Source organism: Hemitrygon akajei, chromosome 11 (genome assembly GCF_048418815.1).
Source record: "Hemitrygon akajei chromosome 11, sHemAka1.3, whole genome shotgun sequence".
NCBI classification, from domain to species: Eukaryota; Metazoa; Chordata; class Chondrichthyes; order Myliobatiformes; family Dasyatidae; genus Hemitrygon; species Hemitrygon akajei.
In genome coordinates, this window is record NC_133134.1 from 74,957,779 (window position 1) to 74,979,563 (window position 21,785).

Here is a 21,785-nt window from a genome sequence, read left to right on the forward strand (position 1 = left end):
CTCACACACCCCCATCGTCCACCACTCACACACCCCCATCGTCCAACCCTCACACACCCCCATCGTCCACCACTCACACACAACCCCATCGTCCAACCCTCACACACCCCCATCGTCCAACAACCCTCACACACCCCCATCGTCCACCACTCACACACCCCCATCGTCCAACCCTCACACACCCCCATCGTCCAACCCTCACAACACCCCCATCGTCCACCACTCACACACCCCATCGTCCACCACTCACACGTCCTCACCATCCCACCCTCACACACCCCCATCGTCCACCACTCACACACCCCCATCGTCCACCACTCACACACCCCCATCGTCCACCCACTCACACACCCCCCATCGTCCAACCCTCACACACCCCCATCGTCCACCACTCACACGTCCCCAACGTCCACCCTCACACCCCCATCGTCACCACTCACACACCCCCATCGTCCACCACTCACACGTCCCCATCGTCCACCACTCACACGTCCTCACCATCCCACCCTCACACACCCCCCATCGTCCACCACTCACACGTCACCCATCGTCCACCACTCACACACCCCCATCGTCCACCACTCACACGTCACCCCCATCGTCCACTCACCTCACCATCACACTCCCCCATCGTCCACCACTCACACACCCCCATCGTCCCACCACTCACACACCCCCATCGTCCACACCCTCACACACCCCCATCGTCCACCACTCACACACCCCCATCGTCCACCACTCACACGTCCTCACCATCCCACCTCACACACCCCCATCGTCCACCACTCACACACCCCCATCGTCCACCACTCACACACCCCCATCGTCCAACCCTCACACACCCCCATCGTCCACCACTCACACACCCCATCGTCCACCCTCACACACCCCCATCGTCCACCACTCACACACCCCCATCGTCCACCACTCACACACCACCCCCATCGTCCACCACTCACACACCCCCATCGTCCAACCCTCACACACCCCCATCGTCCAACCCTCACACACCCCCCATCGTCCACCACTCACAACACCCCCATCGTCCACCACTCACACGTCCTCACCATCCCACCCTCACACACCCCCATCGTCCACCACTCACACACCCCCATCGTCCAACCCTCACACACCCCCATCGTCCACCACTCACACACCCCCATCGTCCAACCCTCACACACCCCCATCGTCCACCACTCACACGTCCCCACCGTCCACCACTCACACACCCCCATCGTCCACCACTCACACACCCCCATCGTCCACCACTCACACATCCCCATCGTCCACCACTCACACGTCCTCACCATCCCACCCTCACACACCCCCATCGTCCACCACTCACACACCCCCATCGTCCACCACTCACACACCCCCATCGTCCACCACTCACACGTCCCCATCGTCCAACCCTCACACACCCCCATCGTCCACCACTCACACACCCCCATCGTCCACCACTCACACGTCCTCACCATCCCACCATCACACACCCCCATCGTCCACCACTCACACACCCCCATCGTCCACCACTCACACGTCCTCACCATCCCACCCTCACACACCCCCATCGTCCACCACTCACACACCCCCATCGTCCACCACTCACACGTCCCCATCGTCCACCACTCACACGTCCTCACCATCCCACCCTCACACACCCCCCATCGTCAACCACTCACACACCCCCATCGTCCACCACTCACACGTCCCCATCGTCCACCACTCACACGTCCTCACCATCCCACCCTCACACACCCCCCATCGTCCACCACTCACACACCCCCATCGTCCACCACTCACACGTCCCCATCGTCCACCACTCACACGTCACCATCGTCCACCATCACACACCCCCATCGTCCACCCACTCACACGTCCCCATCGTCCACCACTCACACACCCCCATCGTCCACCACTCACACACCCCCATCGTCCAACCCTCACACACCCCCATCGTCCACCACTCACACACCCCCATCGTCCACCACTCACACACCCCCATCGTCCAACCCTCACACACCCCCATCGTCCACCACTCACACACCCCCATCGTCCAACCCTCACACACCCCCATCGTCCAACCCTCACACACCCCCATCGTCCACCACTCACACAACCCCCCATCGTCCACCACTCACACGTCCCCATCGTCCAACCCTCACACACCCCCATCGTCCACCACTCACACACCCCCATCGTCCACCACTCACACACCCCCATCGTCCAACCCTCACACACCCCCCATCGTCCACCACTGACACACACCCATCGTCCACCACTCACACGTCCTCACCATCCTACCATCACACACCCCCATCGTCCACCACTCACACACCCCCCATCGTCCACCACTCACACACCCCCCATCGTCCAAACCCTCACACACCCCCATCGTCCACCACTCACACACCCCCATCGTCCAACCCTCACACACCCCCATCGTCCAACCCTCACACACCCCCCATCGTCCACCACTCACACACCCCCATCGTCCACCACTCACACACCCCCATCGTCCAACCCTCACACACCCCCATCGTCCAACCCCTCACACACCCCCATCGTCCACCACTCACACACCCCCATCGTCCACCACTCACACGTCCTCACCATCCCACCCTCACACACCCCCATCGTCCACCACTCACACACCCCCATCGTCCAACCCTCACACACCCCCATCGTCCACCACTCACACACCCCCATCGTCCACCACTCACACATCCCCATCGTCCACCACTCACACGTCCTCACCATCCCACCCTCACACACCCCCATCGTCCACCACTCACACACCCCCATCGTCCACCACTCACACACCCCCATCGTCCACCACTCACACGTCCCCATCGTCCAACCCTCACACACCCCCATCGTCCACCACTCACACACCCCCATCGTCCACCACTCACACGTCCTCACCATCCCACCATCACACACCCCCATCGTCCACCACTCACACACCCCCATCGTCCACCACTCACACGTCCTCACCATCCAACCCTCACACACCCCCCATCGTCCACCATCACACACCCCCATCGTCCAACCCTCACACACCCCCATCATCCACCACTCACACGTCCTCACCATCCAACCCTCACACACCCCCATCGTCCACCACTCACACACCCCCCATCGTCCACCACTCACACGTCCCCATCGTCCACCACTCACACGTCCTCACCATCCCACCCTCACACACCCCCATCGTCCCACCACTCACACACCCCCATCGTCCACCACTCACACGTCCCCATCGTCCACCACTCACACGTCCTCACCATCCCACCCTCACACACCCCCCATCGTCCACCACTCACACACCCCCATCGTCCACCACTCACACGTCCCCATCGTCCACCACTCACACGTCCTCACCATCCCACCCTCACACACCCCCATCGTCCACCACTCACACACCCCCCATCGTCCACCACTCACACGTCCCCATCGTCCACCACTCACACGTCACCATCGTCCACCATCACACACCCCCCATCGTCCACCACTCACACGTCCCCATCGTCCACCACTCACACACCCCCCATCGTCCACCACTCACACACCCCCATCGTCCAACCCTCACACACCCCCATCGTCCACCACTCACACACCCCCATCGTCCACCACTCACACACCCCCATCGTCCAACCCTCACACACCCCCCATCGTCCACCACTCACACACCCCCATCGTCCAACCCTCACACACCCCCATCGTCCAACCCTCACACACCCCCATCGTCCACCACTCACACACCCCCCATCGTCCACCACTCACACGTCCCCATCGTCCAACCCTCACACACCCCCATCGTCCACCACTCACACGTCCCCATCGTCCACCACTCACACACACCCCCATCGTCCAACCCCTCACACACCCCCATCGTCCACCACTCACACACCCCCATCGTCCACCACTCACACGTCCCCATCGTCCAACCCCTCACACACCCCCATCGTCCACCACTCACACACCCCCATCGTCCACCACTCACACGTCCTCACCATCCCACCATCACACACCCCCATCGTCCACCACTCACACGTCCTCACCATCCCACCCTCACACACCCCCATCGTCCACCACTCACACACCCCCATCGTCCAACCCTCACACACCCCCATCGTCCAACCCTCACACACCCCCATCGTCCACCACTCACACACCCCCATCGTCCACCACTCACACACCCCCATCGTCCAACCCTCACACACCCCCATCGTCCAACCCTCACACACCCCCATCGTCCACCACTCACACACCCCCATCGTCCACCACTCACACACCCCCATCGTCCACCACTCACACGTCCCCATCGTCCAACCCTCACACACACCCCCATCGTCCACCACTCACACACCCCCATCGTCCACCACTCACACGTCCCTCACCATCCCACCATCACACACCCCCATCGTCCACCACTCACACGTCCTCACCATCCCACCCTCACACACCCCCATCGTCCACCACTCACACACCCCCATCGTCCAACCCTCACACACCCCCATCGTCCAACCCTCACACACCCCCATCGTCCCACCACTCACACACCCCCATCGTCCAACCCTCACACACCCCCCATCGTCCAACCCTCACACACCCCCATCGTCCAACCCTCACACACCCCCATCGTCCACCACTCACACACCCCCATCGTCCACCACTCACACGTCCTCACCATCCCACCATCACACACCCCCATCGTCCACCACTCACACGTCCTCACCATCCCACCCTCACACACCCCCATCGTCCACCACTCACACACCCCCATCGTCCACCACTCACACGTCCCTCCACCATCCCACCATCACACACCCCCATCGTCCACCACTCACACGTCCTCACCATCCCACCCTCACACACCCCCATCGTCCACCACTCACACACCCCCATCGTCCAACCCTCACACACCCCCATCGTCCAACCCTCACACACCCCCATCGTCCACCACTCACACACCCCCATCGTCCAACCCTCACACACCCCCATCGTCCAACCCTCACACACCCCCATCGTCCACCACTCACACACCCCCATCGTCCACCACTCACACGTCCTCACCATCCCACCATCACACACCCCCATCGTCCACCACTCACACGTCCTCACCATCCCACCCTCACACGTCCCCATCGTCCAACCCTCACACACCCCCATCGTCCACCACTCACACACCCCCATCGTCCACCACTCACACGTCCCCATCGTCCAACCCTCACACACCCCCATCGTCCAACCCTCACACGTCCCCATCGTCCACCACTCACACACCCCCATCGTCCAACCCTCACACACCCCCATCGTCCAACCCTCACACACCCCCCATCGTCCACCACTCACACACCCCCATCGTCCACCACTCACACGTCCCCCACCGTCCAACCCTCACACACCCCCATCGTCCAACCCTCACACACCCCCCATCGTCCACCACTCACACACCCCCATCGTCCACCACTCACACGTCCTCACCATCCCACCATCACACACCCCCATCGTCCACCACTCACACGTCCTCACCATCCCACCCTCACACGTCCCCATCGTCCACCACTCACACACCCCCATCGTCCACCACTCACACACCCCCATCGTCCACCACTCACACGTCCCCATCGTCCACCACTCACACACCCCCATCGTCCACCACTCACACACCCCCATCGTCCACCACTCACACGTCCCCATCGTCCACCACTCACACACCCCCATCGTCCACCACTCACACGTCCCCATCGTCCACCACTCACACCGTCCTCACCATCCAACCCCTCACACGTCCCCATCGTCCACCACTCACACGTCCCCACCGTCCAACCCTCACACACCCCCATCGTCCACCACTCACACACCCCCATCGTCCACCACTCACACGTCCCCACCATCCAACCCTCACACACCCCCCATCGTCCACCACTCACACACCCCCCATCGTCCACCACTCACACGTCCCCATCGTCCAACCCTCACACACCCCCATCGTCCAACCCTCACACACCCCCCATCGTCCACCACTCACACACCCCCATCGTCCAACCCTCACACACCCCCATCGTCCACCACTCACACACCCCCATCGTCCACCACTCACACGTCCCCCACCGTCCAAACCCTCACACACCCCCCATCGTCCAACCCTCACACACCCCCATCGTCCACCACTCACACCACCCCCATCGTCCACCCACTCACACACCCCCATCGTCCAACCCTCACACACCCCCATCGTCCACCACTCACACACCCCCATCGTCCAACCCTCACACACCCCCCATCGTCCACCACTCACACACCCCCATCGTCCACCACTCACACACCCCCCATCGTCCACCACTCACACGTCCCCATCGTCCAACCCTCACACGTCCCCATCGTCCACCACTCACACACCCCCATCGTCCACCACTCACACGTCCCCATCGTCCACCACTCACACACCCCCCATCGTCCACCACTCACACGTCCCCACCGTCCAACCCTCACACACCCCCATCGTCCAACCCTCACACACCCCCATCGTCCACCACTCACACACCCCCCATCGTCCAACCCCTCACACACCCCCATCGTCCACCACTCACACGTCCCCACCGTCCAACCCTCACACACCCCCCATCGTCCAACCCTCACATACCCCCATCGTCCACCACTCACACACCCCCATCGTCCAACCCTCACACACCCCCATCGTCCAACCCTCACACACCCCCATCGTCCACCACTCACACGTCCCCATCGTCCACCACTCACACGTCCCCCATCGTCCACCATCACACGTCCCCATCGTCCACCATCACACACCCCCATCGTCCACCGCTCACACGTCCTCACCATCCCACCCTCACACACCCCCATCGTCCACCACTCACACACCCCCCACTGTCCAACCCTCACACACCCCCATCGTCCACCACTCACACACCCCCATCGTCCACCACTCACACACCCCCATCGTCCAACCCTCACACACCCCCATCATCCACCACTCACACGTCCCCATCGTCCACCACTCACACACCCCCCATCATCCACCACTCACACGTCCCCATCGTCCACCACTCACACACCCCCATCGTCCACCACTCACACGTCCCCATCGTCCACCACTCACACGTCCCCATCGTCCACCACTCACACGTCCTCACCATCCCACCATCACACATCCCCATCGTCCACCACTCACACACCCCTATCGTCCACCACTCACACACCCCCATCCCCACCACTCACACACCCCCATCGTCCACCACTCACACACCCCCCCATCGTCCACCACTCACACGTCCCCACCATCCAACCCTCACACACCCCCATCGTCCACCACTCACACACCCCCATCGTCCAACCCTCACACACCCCCATCGTCCACCACTCACACGTCCTCACCATCCAACCCTCACACACCCCCCATCGTCCACCACTCACACGTCCTCACCATCCAACCCTCACACACCCCCATCGTCCACCACTCACACACCCCCATCGTCCAACCCTCACACAACCCCCATCATCCACCACTCACACGTCCTCACCATCCAACCCTCACACACCCCCATCGTCCACCACTCACACGTCCTCACCATCCAACCCTCACACACCCCCATCGTCCACCACTCACACACCCCCATCGTCCAACCCTCACACACCCCCATCATCCACCACTCACACGTCCCCATCGTCCACCACTCACACACCCCCCATCATCCACCACTCACACGTCCCCATCGTCCACCACTCACACACCCCCATCGTCCACCACTCACACACCCCCATCGTCCACCACTCACACGTCCCCACCATCCAACCCTCACACACCCCCATCGTCCACCACTCACACGTCCTCACCATCCCACCCTCACACACCCCCATCGTCCACCACTCACACACCCCCATCGTCCACCACTCACACGTCCTCACCATCCCACCCTCACACACCCCCATCGTCCACCACTCACACGTCCCCACCATCCAACCCTCACACACCCCCATCGTCCAACCCTCACACCACCCCCATCGTCCACCACTCACACGTCCCCATCGTCCACCACTCACACGTCCTCACCATCCCACCCTCACACACCCCCATCGTCCACCACTCACACGTCCTCACCATCCCACCCTCACACACCCCCATCGTCCACCACTCACACACCCCCCATCGTCCACCACTCACACACCCCCATCGTCCACCACTCACACGTCCTCACCATCCCACCCTCACACACCCCCATCGTCCACCACTCACACGTCCTCACCATCCCACCCTCACACACCCCCATCGTCCACCACTCACACACCCCCATCGTCCACCACTCACACACCCCCCATCGTCCAACCCTCACACACCCCCCATCGTCACCACTCACACACCCCATCGTCCACCACTCACACACCCCATCGTCCACCACACTCACACGTCCTCACCATCCCACCCTCACACACCCCCATCGTCCACCACTCACACACCCCCATCGTCCACCACTCACACGTCCCCATCGTCCACCACTCACACACCCCCATCGTCCACCACTCACACACCCCCATCGTCCACCACTCACACACCCCCATCGTCCAACCCTCACACACCCCCACCATCCAACCCTCACACACCCCCATCGTCCAACCCTCACACACCCCCCATCGTCCACCACTCACACACCCCCCATCGTCCACCACTCACACACCCCCATCGTCCACCACTCACACGTCCTCACCATCCCACCCTCACACACCCCCCATCGTCCACCACTCACACGTCCCCATCGTCCACCACTCACACGTCCCCAACATCCAACCCTCACACACCCCCATCGTCCACCACTCACACACCCCCATCATCCACCACTCACACACCCCCATCATCCACCACTCACACACCCCCATCGTCCAACCCTCACTCCACCACTCACACACCCCCATCGTCCACCACTCACACACCCCCATCGTCCACCATCACACACCCCCATCGTCCAACCCTCACACACCCCCATCGTCCACCACTCACACACCCCCATCATCCACCACTCACACACCCCCATCGTCCAACCCTCACACACCCCCATCGTCCACCACTCACACACCCCCATCGTCCACCACTCACACATCCCCATCGTCCACCACTCACACACCCCCATCGTCCACCACTCACACATCCCCATCGTCCACCACTCACACACCCCCATCGTCCACCACTCACACACCCCCATCGTCCAACCCTCACACACCCCCATCGTCCACCACTCACACACCCCCATCGTCCACCACTCACACATCCCCATCGTCCACCACTCACACACCCCCATCGTCCACCACTCACACACCCCCATCGTCCACCACTCACACGTCCCCATCGTCCACCACTCACACGTCCCCATCGTCCAACCCTCACACACCCCCATCGTCCAACCCTCACACACCCCCATCGTCCACCACTCACACACCCCCATCGTCCAACCCTCACACACCCCCCCATCGTCCACCACTCACACACCCCCATCGTCCACCACTCACACGTCCCCATCGTCCACCACTCACACGTCCCCACCATCCCACCCTCACACACCCCCATCGTCCAACCCTCACACACCCCCATCATCCACCACTCACACACCCCCATCGTCCACCACTCACACGTCCCCATCGTCCACCACTCACACGTCCCCACCATCCCACCCTCACACGTCCCCACCATCCCACCCTCACACGTCCCCACCATCCAACCCTCACACACCCCCATCGTCCACCACTCACACACCCCCATCGTCCAACCCTCACACACCCCCATCATCCACCACTCACACGTCCTCACCATCCAACCCTCACACACCCCCATCGTCCACCACTCACACGTCCCCACCGTCCAACCCTCACACATCCCCATCGTCCAACCCTCACACACCCCCATCGTCCACCACTCACACACCCCCATCGTCCACCACTCACACACCCCCATCGTCCAACCCTCACACACCCCCATCGTCCACCACTCACACACCCCCATCGTCCAACCCTCACACACCCCCATCGTCCACCACTCACACGTCCCCACCGTCCAACCCTCACACACCCCCATCGTCCAACCCTCACACACCCCCATCGTCCACCACTCACACACCCCCATCGTCCACCACTCACACACCCCCATCGTCCAACCCTCACACACCCCCATCGTCCAACCCTCACACACCCCCATCGTCCACCACTCACACGTCCCCATCGTCCACCACTCACACGTCCCCATCGTCCACCGCTCACACGTCCTCACCATCCCACCCTCACACACCCCCATCGTCCACCACTCACACACCCCCACTGTCCAACCCTCACACACCCCCATCGTCCACCACTCACACACCCCCATCGTCCACCACTCACACACCCCCATCGTCCAACCCTCACACACCCCCATCATCCACCACTCACACGTCCCCATCGTCCACCACTCACACACCCCCATCGTCCACCACTCACACGTCCCCATCGTCCACCACTCACACACCCCCATCGTCCACCACTCACACGTCCTCACCATCCCACCATCACACATCCCCATCGTCCACCACTCACACACCCCCATCGTCCACCACTCACACACCCCCATCGTCCACCACTCACACGTCCCCACCATCCAACCCTCACACACCCCCATCGTCCACCACTCACACACCCCCATCGTCCAACCCTCACACACCCCCATCGTCCACCACTCACACGTCCTCACCATCCAACCCTCACACACCCCCATCGTCCACCACTCACACGTCCTCACCATCCAACCCTCACACACCCCCATCGTCCACCACTCACACAGCCCCATCGTCCAACCCTCACACACCCCCATCATCCACCACTCACACGTCCTCACCATCCAACCCTCACACACCCCCATCGTCCACCACTCACACGTCCTCACCATCCAACCCTCACACACCCCCATCGTCCACCACTCACACGTCCTCACCATCCAACCCTCACACACCCCCATCGTCCACCACTCACACACCCCCATCGTCCAACCCTCACACACCCCCATCATCCACCACTCACACGTCCCCATCGTCCACCACTCACACACCCCCATCATCCACCACTCACACGTCCCCATCGTCCACCACTCACACACCCCCATCGTCCACCACTCACACACCCCCATCGTCCACCACTCACACGTCCCCACCATCCAACCCTCACACACCCCCATCGTCCACCACTCACACACCCCCATCGTCCACCACTCACACGTCCTCACCATCCCACCCTCACACACCCCCATCGTCCACCACTCACACACCCCCATCGTCCACCACTCACACACCCCCATCGTCCACCACTCACACGTCCCCATCGTCCACCACTCACACGTCCCCATCGTCCACCACTCACACGTCCCCATCGTCCACCACTCACACACCCCCATCGTCCACCACTCACACACCCCATCGTCCACCACTCACACGTCCTCACCATCCCACCCTCACACACCCCCATCGTCCACCACTCACACGTCCCCACCCTCCCACCCTCACACACCCCCATCGTCCACCACTCACACGTCCCCATCGTCCACCACTCACACGTCCCCATCGTCCACCACTCACACACCCCCATCGTCCACCACTCACACACCCCCATCGTCCACCACTCACACGTCCTCACCATCCCACCCTCACACACCCCCATCGTCCACCACTCACACGTCCTCACCATCCCACCCTCACACACCCCCATCGTCCACCACTCACACGTCCTCACCATCCCACCCTCACACACCCCCATCGTCCACCACTCACACGTCCTCACCATCCCACCCTCACACACCCCCATCGTCCACCACTCACACACCCCCATCGTCCAACCCTCACACACCCCCATCGTCCACCACTCACACGTCCTCACCATCCCACCCTCACACACCCCCATCGTCCACCACTCACACACCCCCATCGTCCAACCCTCACACACCCCCATCGTCCACCACTCACACGTCCTCACCATCCCACCCTCACACACCCCCATCGTCCACCACTCACACGTCCTCACCATCCCACCATCACACACCCCCACCGTCCACCACTCACACACCCCCATCGTCCACCACTCACACACCCCCATCGTCCACCACTCACACGTCCCCACCGTCCAACCCTCACACGTCCCCACCGTCCACCACTCACACACCCCCATCGTCCACCACTCACACACCCCCATCGTCCAACCCTCACACACCCCCATCGTCCACCACTCACACACCCCCATCGTCCACCACTCACACGTCCCCATCGTCCAACCCTCACACGTCCCCACCGTCCACCACTCACACACCCCCATCGTCCACCACTCACACACCCCCATCGTCCAACCCTCACACACCCCCATCGTCCAACCCTCACACGTCCCCACCGTCCACCACTCACACACCTCCATCGTCCACCACTCACACGTCCTCACCATCCCACCCTCACACACCCCCATCGTCCACCACTCACACGTCCTCACCATCCCACCCTCACACACCCCCATCGTCCACCACTCACACGTCCCCATCGTCCACCACTCACACACCCCCATCGTCCACCACTCACACACCCCCATCGTCCAACCCTCACACACCCCCATCGTCCAACCCTCACACGTCCCCACCGTCCACCACTCACACACCTCCATCGTCCACCACTCACACGTCCTCACCATCCCACCCTCACACACCCCCATCGTCCACCACTCACACGTCCCCATCGTCCACCACTCACACACCCCCATCGTCCACCACTCACACACCCCCATCGTCCAACCCTCACACACCCACACCATCCAACCCTCACACACCCCCATCGTCCAACCCTCACACACCCCCATCGTCCACCACTCACACACCCCCATCGTCCACCACTCACACGTCCCCATCGTCCACCACTCACACGTCCCCATCGTCCACCACTCACACGTCCTCACCATCCCACCCTCACACACCCCCATCGTCCACCACTCACACGTCCCCATCGTCCACCACTCACACGTCCCCAACGTCCAACCCTCACACACCCCCATCGTCCACCACTCACACACCCCCATCGTCCAACCCTCACACACCCCCATCGTCCACCATCACACACCCCCATCGTCCAACCCTCACACACCCCCATCGTCCACCACTCACACACCCCCATCGTCCACCACTCACACACCCCCATCATCCACCACTCACACACCCCCATCATCCAACCCTCACACACCCCCATCGTCCACCACTCACACACCCCCATCGTCCACCACTCACACATCCCCATCGTCCACCACTCACACACCCCCATCGTCCACCACTCACACACCCCCATCGTCCACCATCACACACCCCCATCGTCCAACCCTCACACACCCCCATCGTCCACCACTCACACACCCCCATCGTCCACCACTCACACACCCCCATCGTCCACCACTCACACATCCCCATCGTCCACCACTCACACGTCCCCATCGTCCACCACTCACACGTCCCCACCATCCCACCCTCACACACCCCCATCGTCCAACCCTCACACACCCCCATCATCCACCACTCACACACCCCCATCGTCCACCACTCACACGTCCCCATCGTCCACCACTCACACGTCCCCACCATCCCACCCTCACACACCCCCATCGTCCAACCCTCACACACCCCCATCATCCACCACTCACACACCCCCATCGTCCAACCCTCACACACCCCCATCATCCACCACTCACACACCCCCATCATCCACCACTCACACGTCCCCATCGTCCACCACTCACACGTCCCCACCATCCCACCCTCACACACCCCCATCGTCCAACCCTCACACACCCCCATCATCCACCACTCACACACCCCCATCGTCCACCACTCACACGTCCCCATCGTCCACCACTCACACGTCCCCATCGTCCAACCCTCACACACCCCCATCATCCACCACTCACACGTCCCCATCGTCCACCACTCACACGTCCCCACCATCCCACCCTCACACACCCCCATCGTCCAACCCTCACACACCCCCATCGTCCACCACTCACACACCCCCATCCCCACCACTCACACACCCCCATCGTCCACCACTCACACGTCCCCACCATCCAACCCTCACACACCCCCATCGTCCACCACTCACACACCCCCATCGTCCACCATCACACACCCCCATCGTCCAACCCTCACACACCCCCATCGTCCACCACTCACACACCCCCATCCCCACCACTCACACACCCCCATCGTCCACCACTCACACGTCCCCACCGTCCAACCCTCACACACCCCCATCGTCCACCACTCACACCCCCATCGTCCAACCCTCACACACCCCCATCGTCCACCACTCACACGTCCCCACTGTCCAACCCTCACACACCCCCATCGTCCACCACTCACACGTCCCCATCGTCCACACCCTCACACACCCCCATCGTCCACCACTCACACCCCCATCGTCCCACCCTCACACACCCCCATCGTCCACCACTCACACACCCCCATCGTCCACCACTCACACGTCCCCATCGTCCACACCACCCCACTGACCCCAACGTCCCCACCACCCCACTGACCCCCACCATCCACACCACCCCACTGACCCCCACCACCCCACTGACCCCCACCATCCACACCACCCCACTGACCCCACTGTCCACACCACCCCACTGACCCCCACCACCGCAATGACCCCCATCATCCACACCACCCCACTGACCCCCACCGTCCACATCACCCCACTGACCCCCACCGTCCACACCACCCCACTGACCCCCCGACCCCACCACCCCACTGACCCCCACCGTCCACATCACCCCACTGACCCCACCGTCCACACCACCCCACTGACCCCCCGACCCCACCACCCCACTGACCCCACCGTCCACATCACCCCACTGACCCCCACCGTCCACATCACCCCACTGACGCCACCGTCCACATCACCCCACTGACCCCCCGACCCCACCACCCCACTGACCCCCCGACCCCACCACCCCACTGACCCCACCGTCCACACCACCCCACTGACCCCACCGTCCACACCACCCCACTGACCCCCCGACCCCACCACCCCACTGACCCCCACCGTCCACATCACCCCACTGACCCCCACCATCCACATCACCCCACTGACCCCACCGTCCACACCACCCCACTGACCCCCACCGTCCACATCACCCCACTGACCCCCACCGTCCACATCACCCCACTGACCCCCACCGTCCACACCACCCCACTGACCCCACCGTCCACATCACCCCACTGACCCCCACCATCCACATCACCCCACTGACCCCACCGTCCACACCACCCCACTGACCCCCCGACCCCACCACCCCACTGACCCCCACCGTCCACATCACCCCACTGACCCCCACCGTCCACATCACCCCACTGACCCCCCGACCCCACCACCCCACTGACCCCCACCGTCCACACCACCCCACTGACCCCCCGACCCCACCACCCCACTGACCCCCACCGTCCACATCACCCCACTGACCCCCACCGTCCACATCACCCCACTGACCCCCACCGTCCACACCACCCCACTGACCCCACCGTCCACATCACCCCACTGACCCCCACCATCCACATCACCCCACTGACCCCACCGTCCACACCACCCCACTGACCCCCACCATCCACATCACCCCACTGACCCCCACCGTCCACATCACCCCACTGACCCCCCGACCCCACCACCCCACTGACCCCCACCGTCCACATCACCCCACTGACCCCCCGACCCCACCACCCCACTGACCCCCACCGTCCACATCACCCCACTGACCCCCACCATCCACACCACCCCACTGACCCCACTGTCCACACCACCCCACTGACCCCCACCACCGCAATGACCCCCATCATCCACACCACCCCACTGACCCCCACCGTCCACATCACCCCACTGACCCCCACCGTCCACACCACCCCACTGACCCCCCGACCCCACCACCCCACTGACCCCCACCATCCACATCACCCCACTGACCCCACCAACCCACTGAACCCCACCGTCCACATCACCCCACTGACCCCACCGTCCACATCACCCCACTGACCCCCACCATCCACATCACCCCACTGACCCCACCGTCCACACCACCCCACTGACCCCCCGACCCCACCACCCCACTGACCCCCACCGTCCACATCACCCCACTGACCCCCACCATCCACATCACCCCACTGACCCCACCGTCCACACCACCCCACTGACCCCCCGACCCCACCACCCCACTGACCCCCACCGTCCACATCACCCCACTGAACCCACCGTCCACATCACCCCACTGACCCCCACCGTCCACATCACCCCACTGACGCCACCGTCCACATCACCCCACTGACCCCCCGACCCCACCACCCCACTGACCCCACCACCCCACTGACCCCCACCGTCCACATCACCCCACTGACCCCACCGTCCACACCACCCCACTGACCCCCCGACCCCACCACCCCACTGACCCCACCGTCCACATCACCCCACTGACCCCCACCGTCCACATCACCCCACTGACGCCACCGTCCACATCACCCCACTGACCCCCACCGTCCACACCACCCCACTGACCCCACCGTCCACATCACCCCACTGACCCCCCCGACCCCACCACCCCACTGACCCCCACCGTCCACACCACCCCACTGACCCCCACCGTCCACACCACCCCACTGACCCCCCGACCCCACCACCCCACTGACCCCCACCGTCCACATCACCCCACTGACCCCCACCATCCACACCACCCCACTGACCCCACTGTCCACACCACCCCACTGACCCCCACCACCGCACTGACCCCCATCATCCACACCACCCCACTGACCCCCACCGTCCACATCACCCCACTGACCCCCACCGTCCACATCACCCCACTGACCCCACCGTCCACATCACCCCACTGACCCCCACCGTCTACACCACCCCACTGACCCCCCGACCCCACCACCCCACCGTCCACACCACCCCACTGACCCCCCCGTCCCCACCACCCCACTGACCCCCACCGTCCACATCACCCCACTGACCCCCACCGACCCCACCACCCCACTGACCCCCACCGTCCACATCACCCCACTGACCCCCCCGACCCCACCACCCCACTGACCCCCACCATCCACATCACCCCACTGACCCCACCGTCCACATCACCCCACTGACCCCCACCGTCCACATCACCCCACTGACCCCCACCATCCACACCACCCCACTGACCCCCACCGTCCACACCACCCCACTGACCCCCCGACCCCACCACCCCACTGACCCCCCGACCCCACCACCCCACTGACCCCCACCGTCCACATCACCCCACTGACCCCCACCGTCCACACCACCCCACTGACCCCACTGTCCACACCACCCCACTGACCCACTGACCCCCACCACCGCACTGACCCCCATCATCCACACCACCCCACTGACCCCCACCGTCCACATCACCCCACTGACCCCACCGTCCACATCACCCCACTGACCCCCACCGTCCACACCACCCCACTGACCCCCCCGACCCCACCACCCCACTGACCCCCACCGTCCACATCACCCCACTGACCCCAACGTCCACATCACCCCACTGACCCCCACCGTCCACATCACCCTACTGACCCCACCATCCACATCACCCCACTGACCCCCACTGTCCACACCACCCCAATGACCCCCACCGTCCACACCACCCCATTGACCCCCACCGTCCACACCACCCCACTGACCCCAATGTCCACCACCCCAATGACCCCACCGTCCACACCACCCCAATGACCCCCACCATCCCCAACACCCCACTGACCTCCACTGTCCACACCACCCCACTGACCCCCACCATCCATACCACCCCACTGACCCCCACTGTCCACACCACCCCACTGACCCCCACCGTCTACACCACCCCACTGACCCCCACCGTCTACACCACCCCACTGTTCACCCCTCATAAGTCCCCACCGACCACACAACCTGACTGACCACAACCGTCCACACCACCGTCCCCAACACTGTCCCGCACCCTCTCAGTCTCTCCCACTGTCTACAACAATTCACATTTCCTATTCCCACAGTCCCCCAGCACCCCATTGTCCACCATACCCACACGGTCCATCATCTTTTCTACCCAACATCATCTCGCCCGTTGTTCCTCCAACTCTACTTCCACCCCAATGTCCCTCACCCCCACCGTCTCTCTCACTGTCTACAACAACCCACACGTCCTACCCCCATACTGACCCATGATCCCACTATCAACCACACCCCGTTCTTCACCCAACGTCAAATACCCCACCTGTCTTGCAACCCCCACCACCCCACCCACCATCATCCCTTTCATTGCCCCTCACCCCCACTGTCTCCAATGATCTGCATCTCCTACCCACGACCCCAGTGTCCACCACACCCCCACCAAACATCATTTACTCCCACCGTCCCCAATGATCTTCATCATCTCCCAACCCAACCCCACCTCCCCCCTCCATCCTACACCATTCCCACCCCTCCCACCTTCTCTTACCATCCATCCACTGCAGTCACACTCAGTAGCACCACTCTGCCCCAGCAATACCACCATTCCCAAAATCCCTGTCCCACTGTACACAGTCCCAGCTGAGGGACAGATATGAGAGCATTCAGGCAGCTTCTGGGGAGGGGGAGAGACAGAGGAATAGAAGGAGGGAGGGAGGGGGAGAGGGAGAGAGGGAGAGAGAGAGAGAGAGGAGAGAGAGAGAGAGAGAGAGAGAGAGAGAGAGAGAGAGAGAGAGAGAGAGAGAGAGAGAGAGAGAGAGAGAGAGAGAGATGATAAGACTGATAGATAGTGGGAGGGGAAGGGGAGGGGAAAGGGGTGGGGAGAGCAGAGGGGAGAGGAGAGGAGAGCCCATTAACAATTTGGGTCTGGGGTCCTCCCTCAGAACAAGAAAAGAAATAAAATCCTATTAATTATGAGGTGCAGAGGGGTAGGTGAAGAACATTAATCCCCCATCCTGCTCCCACTCTGACCCACCGGCCTTGGCCTCCCACACTGCTGCAGCGAGGCAGCCTGAGAAACAGCAGCCTACATTCTACCTGGCCACCTGGCAGCCTTCCTGACTCAGTGCCTATCGGAGATATTCCCTTTGCCCTACCCATCCTCCCCCAATTTCTTGGCAACTTAAAGCTGGCTTGTTCCCTCTCTTGCTGAGCTGAGAGGAAAGTTCCCGGATCACAAGCTGCTTCTCCCTCCACAGATGCTGCCTGACCCACTGAGCTTTTCCACTTTAGTGAGCATCTCAACAATATACAGTGTACAGTCATAATAGAGTAATACAGCCAGCAAACAGGCCATTCGGCCCAATGCATCCTTACCGGGACTAGCCCCATTTGCCTGCACTTGGTCCACATCCTTCTAAAGCTTTATAATTGACGTAACTATCCAATATCTTTTAAACATTACAACTGTACCCACCTCTACCACTCGCCCCCCCCCCCCCGCCATCAAAAGGCGATGTCCATCATTAGGGCCCCTCACCACCCAGGCCATGCCCTCTTCCCATGGCTGCCAGCAAGGAGGAGGTACAGAAGGCACACATTCAGGATCAGCTTCTTCCCCTCTGCCATCAGATTTCTGGAGACAATGAACCCATGGACACCACCTCAGTATTTTCTGGAAAGAGTGAGCAGCTTCAAGTTCCAGGGTGCCAACATCTATTTCAGGCACCACAAGCTAAAGGAATTCGACGTGTTTTCTGAAGAGAGCGAGTGTGTGAGATCAGTAAGACATCTCTGATGGTTCAGATGTTGAAGGGTAGATGTGGAGGGATCGTGTGGCTTCCAGGCAAACAGCGGCGGACCGAGCAAGCACGGACTGACCTGATTCTGTGCATCGGAGCAGATCGCCGGCATCAGGTAGGGCAGCAGCTCCGCATGGCCTCGTCTCGTCGCCAGGTGCAGGGCGCTGTTGGTCTCCTGGGGCGAGAAAGAACCGGAGGCGGTGAACGGCCATTCCCGCGCTGCGGCTGCGCAGACACGCCGGTCCACCCCCCAGTGCGGCTGCGCAGACCCGCCAGTTCCCACCCCCCCACACAGTGCGGCTGCGCAGACACGCCGGTCCACCACCCCCCGTGCGGCTGCGCAGACCCGCAGGTCCACCCCGCCCCCCCCCAGTGCGGCTGCGCAGACCCGCCAGTTCCCACCCCCCTCCCCCCCCCACATAGTGCGGCTGCGCAGACCCGCCAGTTCCCACCCCCCCCACACAGTGCGGCTGCACAGACACACCGGCCCGCCCCCCCACTGCGGCTGCGCGGACAGCGACGCCCCGCCCCACACGTTCCTCGTACCTTGTCGACGGCCTGAAGATCGCAGCCCAGGTCGCAGAGAAGCCTCAGCACGTCCAAGTGGCCGCTCTCGGCTGCCAGCAGCAGGGGCGTCTTCCCATTCTGCAAAGCAAGATCCCGTGAGGAGGCGTGGGGCGCCGGCCACGGGAGGGGTTTGAGAGAGAGGGACGAGGGAACGCCCAGGTTCAGGTGGGAGGGATGAGGGAGCTTCCCAGGTTCAGGTGGGAGGGATGAGGGAGCTTCCCAGGTTCAGGTGGGAGGGATGAGGGAGCTTCCCAGGTTCAGGTGGGAGGGATGAGGGAGCTCCTCAGATTCCTGTGGGAGGGATGAGGGAGCTTCCCAGGTTCCTGTGGGAGGGATGAGGGAGCTCCCCAGATTCCTGTGGGAGGGATGAGGGAGCTTCCCAGGTTCCTGTGGGAGGGATGAGGGAGCTTCCCAGGTTCGGGTGGGAGGGATGAGGGAGCTCCCCAGATTCCTGTGGGAGGGATGAGGGAGCTTCCCAGGTTCGGGTGGGAGGGATGAGGGAGCTTCCCAGGTTCCTGTGGGAGGGATGAGGGAGCTTCCCAGGTTCGGGTGGGAGGGATGAGGGAGCATCCCAGGTTCGGGTGGGAGGGATGAGGGAGCTTCCCAGGTTCGGGTGGGAGGGATGAGGGAGCTTCCCAGGTTCGGGTGGGAGGGATGAGGAAGCTCCCCAGATTCCTGTGGGAGGGATGAGGGAGCTTCCCAGGTTCGGGTGGGAGGGATGAGGGAGCTCCCCAGATTCCTGTGGGAGGGATGAGGGAGCTTCCCAGGTTCCTGTGGGAGGGATGAGGGAGCTTCCCAGGTTCGGGTGGGAGGGATGAGGGAGCTCCCCAGATTCCTGTGGGAGGGATGAGGGAGCTTCCCAGGTTCGGGTGGGAGGGATGAGGGAGCATCCCAGGTTCGGGTGGGAGGGATGAGGGAGCTTCCCAGGTTCCTGTGGGAGGGATGAGGGAGCTTCCCAGGTTCGGGTGGGAGGGATGAGGGAGCATCCCAGGTTCGGGTGGGAGGGATGAGGGAGCTTCCCAGGTTCGGGTGGGAGGGATGAGGGAGCTTCCCAGGTTCGGGTGGGAGGGATGAGGGAGCTCCCCAGATTCCTGTGGGAGGGATGAGGGAGCTTCCCAGGTTCGGGTGGGAGGGATGAGGGAGCTCCCCAGCTGGGGAAGGAGAGGGTTAGACTGGGGATCTCATTCCGTACAGAATGGGTTAGAGAGAGCTCTCCAGATCCGTGAGGGAGGGGAGAGAGTGGTTAGAGGGATCTCCCGAGTCTGTGAGGGAGTGGAGAGTGGTTAGAGGGAGCTCCCCTGGAAGGATGGGGATAGGGAGGGATTAGGGGGAGCTCCTATGGCAAGAGGAGAGAGGTATGAGGGGAGGCCCCAAATACATGAGTGAGGGTTGAAGGAGCTCCCTGTTTGGGGAATGAGAGGATAGA

The 21,785-nt window shown here is 62.7% G+C and overlaps 1 protein-coding gene across 3 annotated transcripts in view; it reads right to left on the minus strand.

The window, feature by feature from the left end:
- Positions 1-21,785, minus strand: part of LOC140735730 (ankyrin repeat and death domain-containing protein 1A-like) — a 103,832-nt gene that overhangs the window by 69,038 nt on the left and 13,009 nt on the right. For all 3 annotated transcript variants that reach the window (XM_073061155.1, XM_073061154.1, XM_073061156.1), the window contains exons 6-7: positions 20,339-20,437; positions 19,872-19,967 (exon numbers count right to left, since the gene is read on the minus strand). In XM_073061155.1, coding sequence (XP_072917256.1) covers positions 19,872-19,967; positions 20,339-20,437 — 195 coding nt within the window. The remainder of the gene's footprint in view (positions 1-19,871; positions 19,968-20,338; positions 20,438-21,785) is intronic.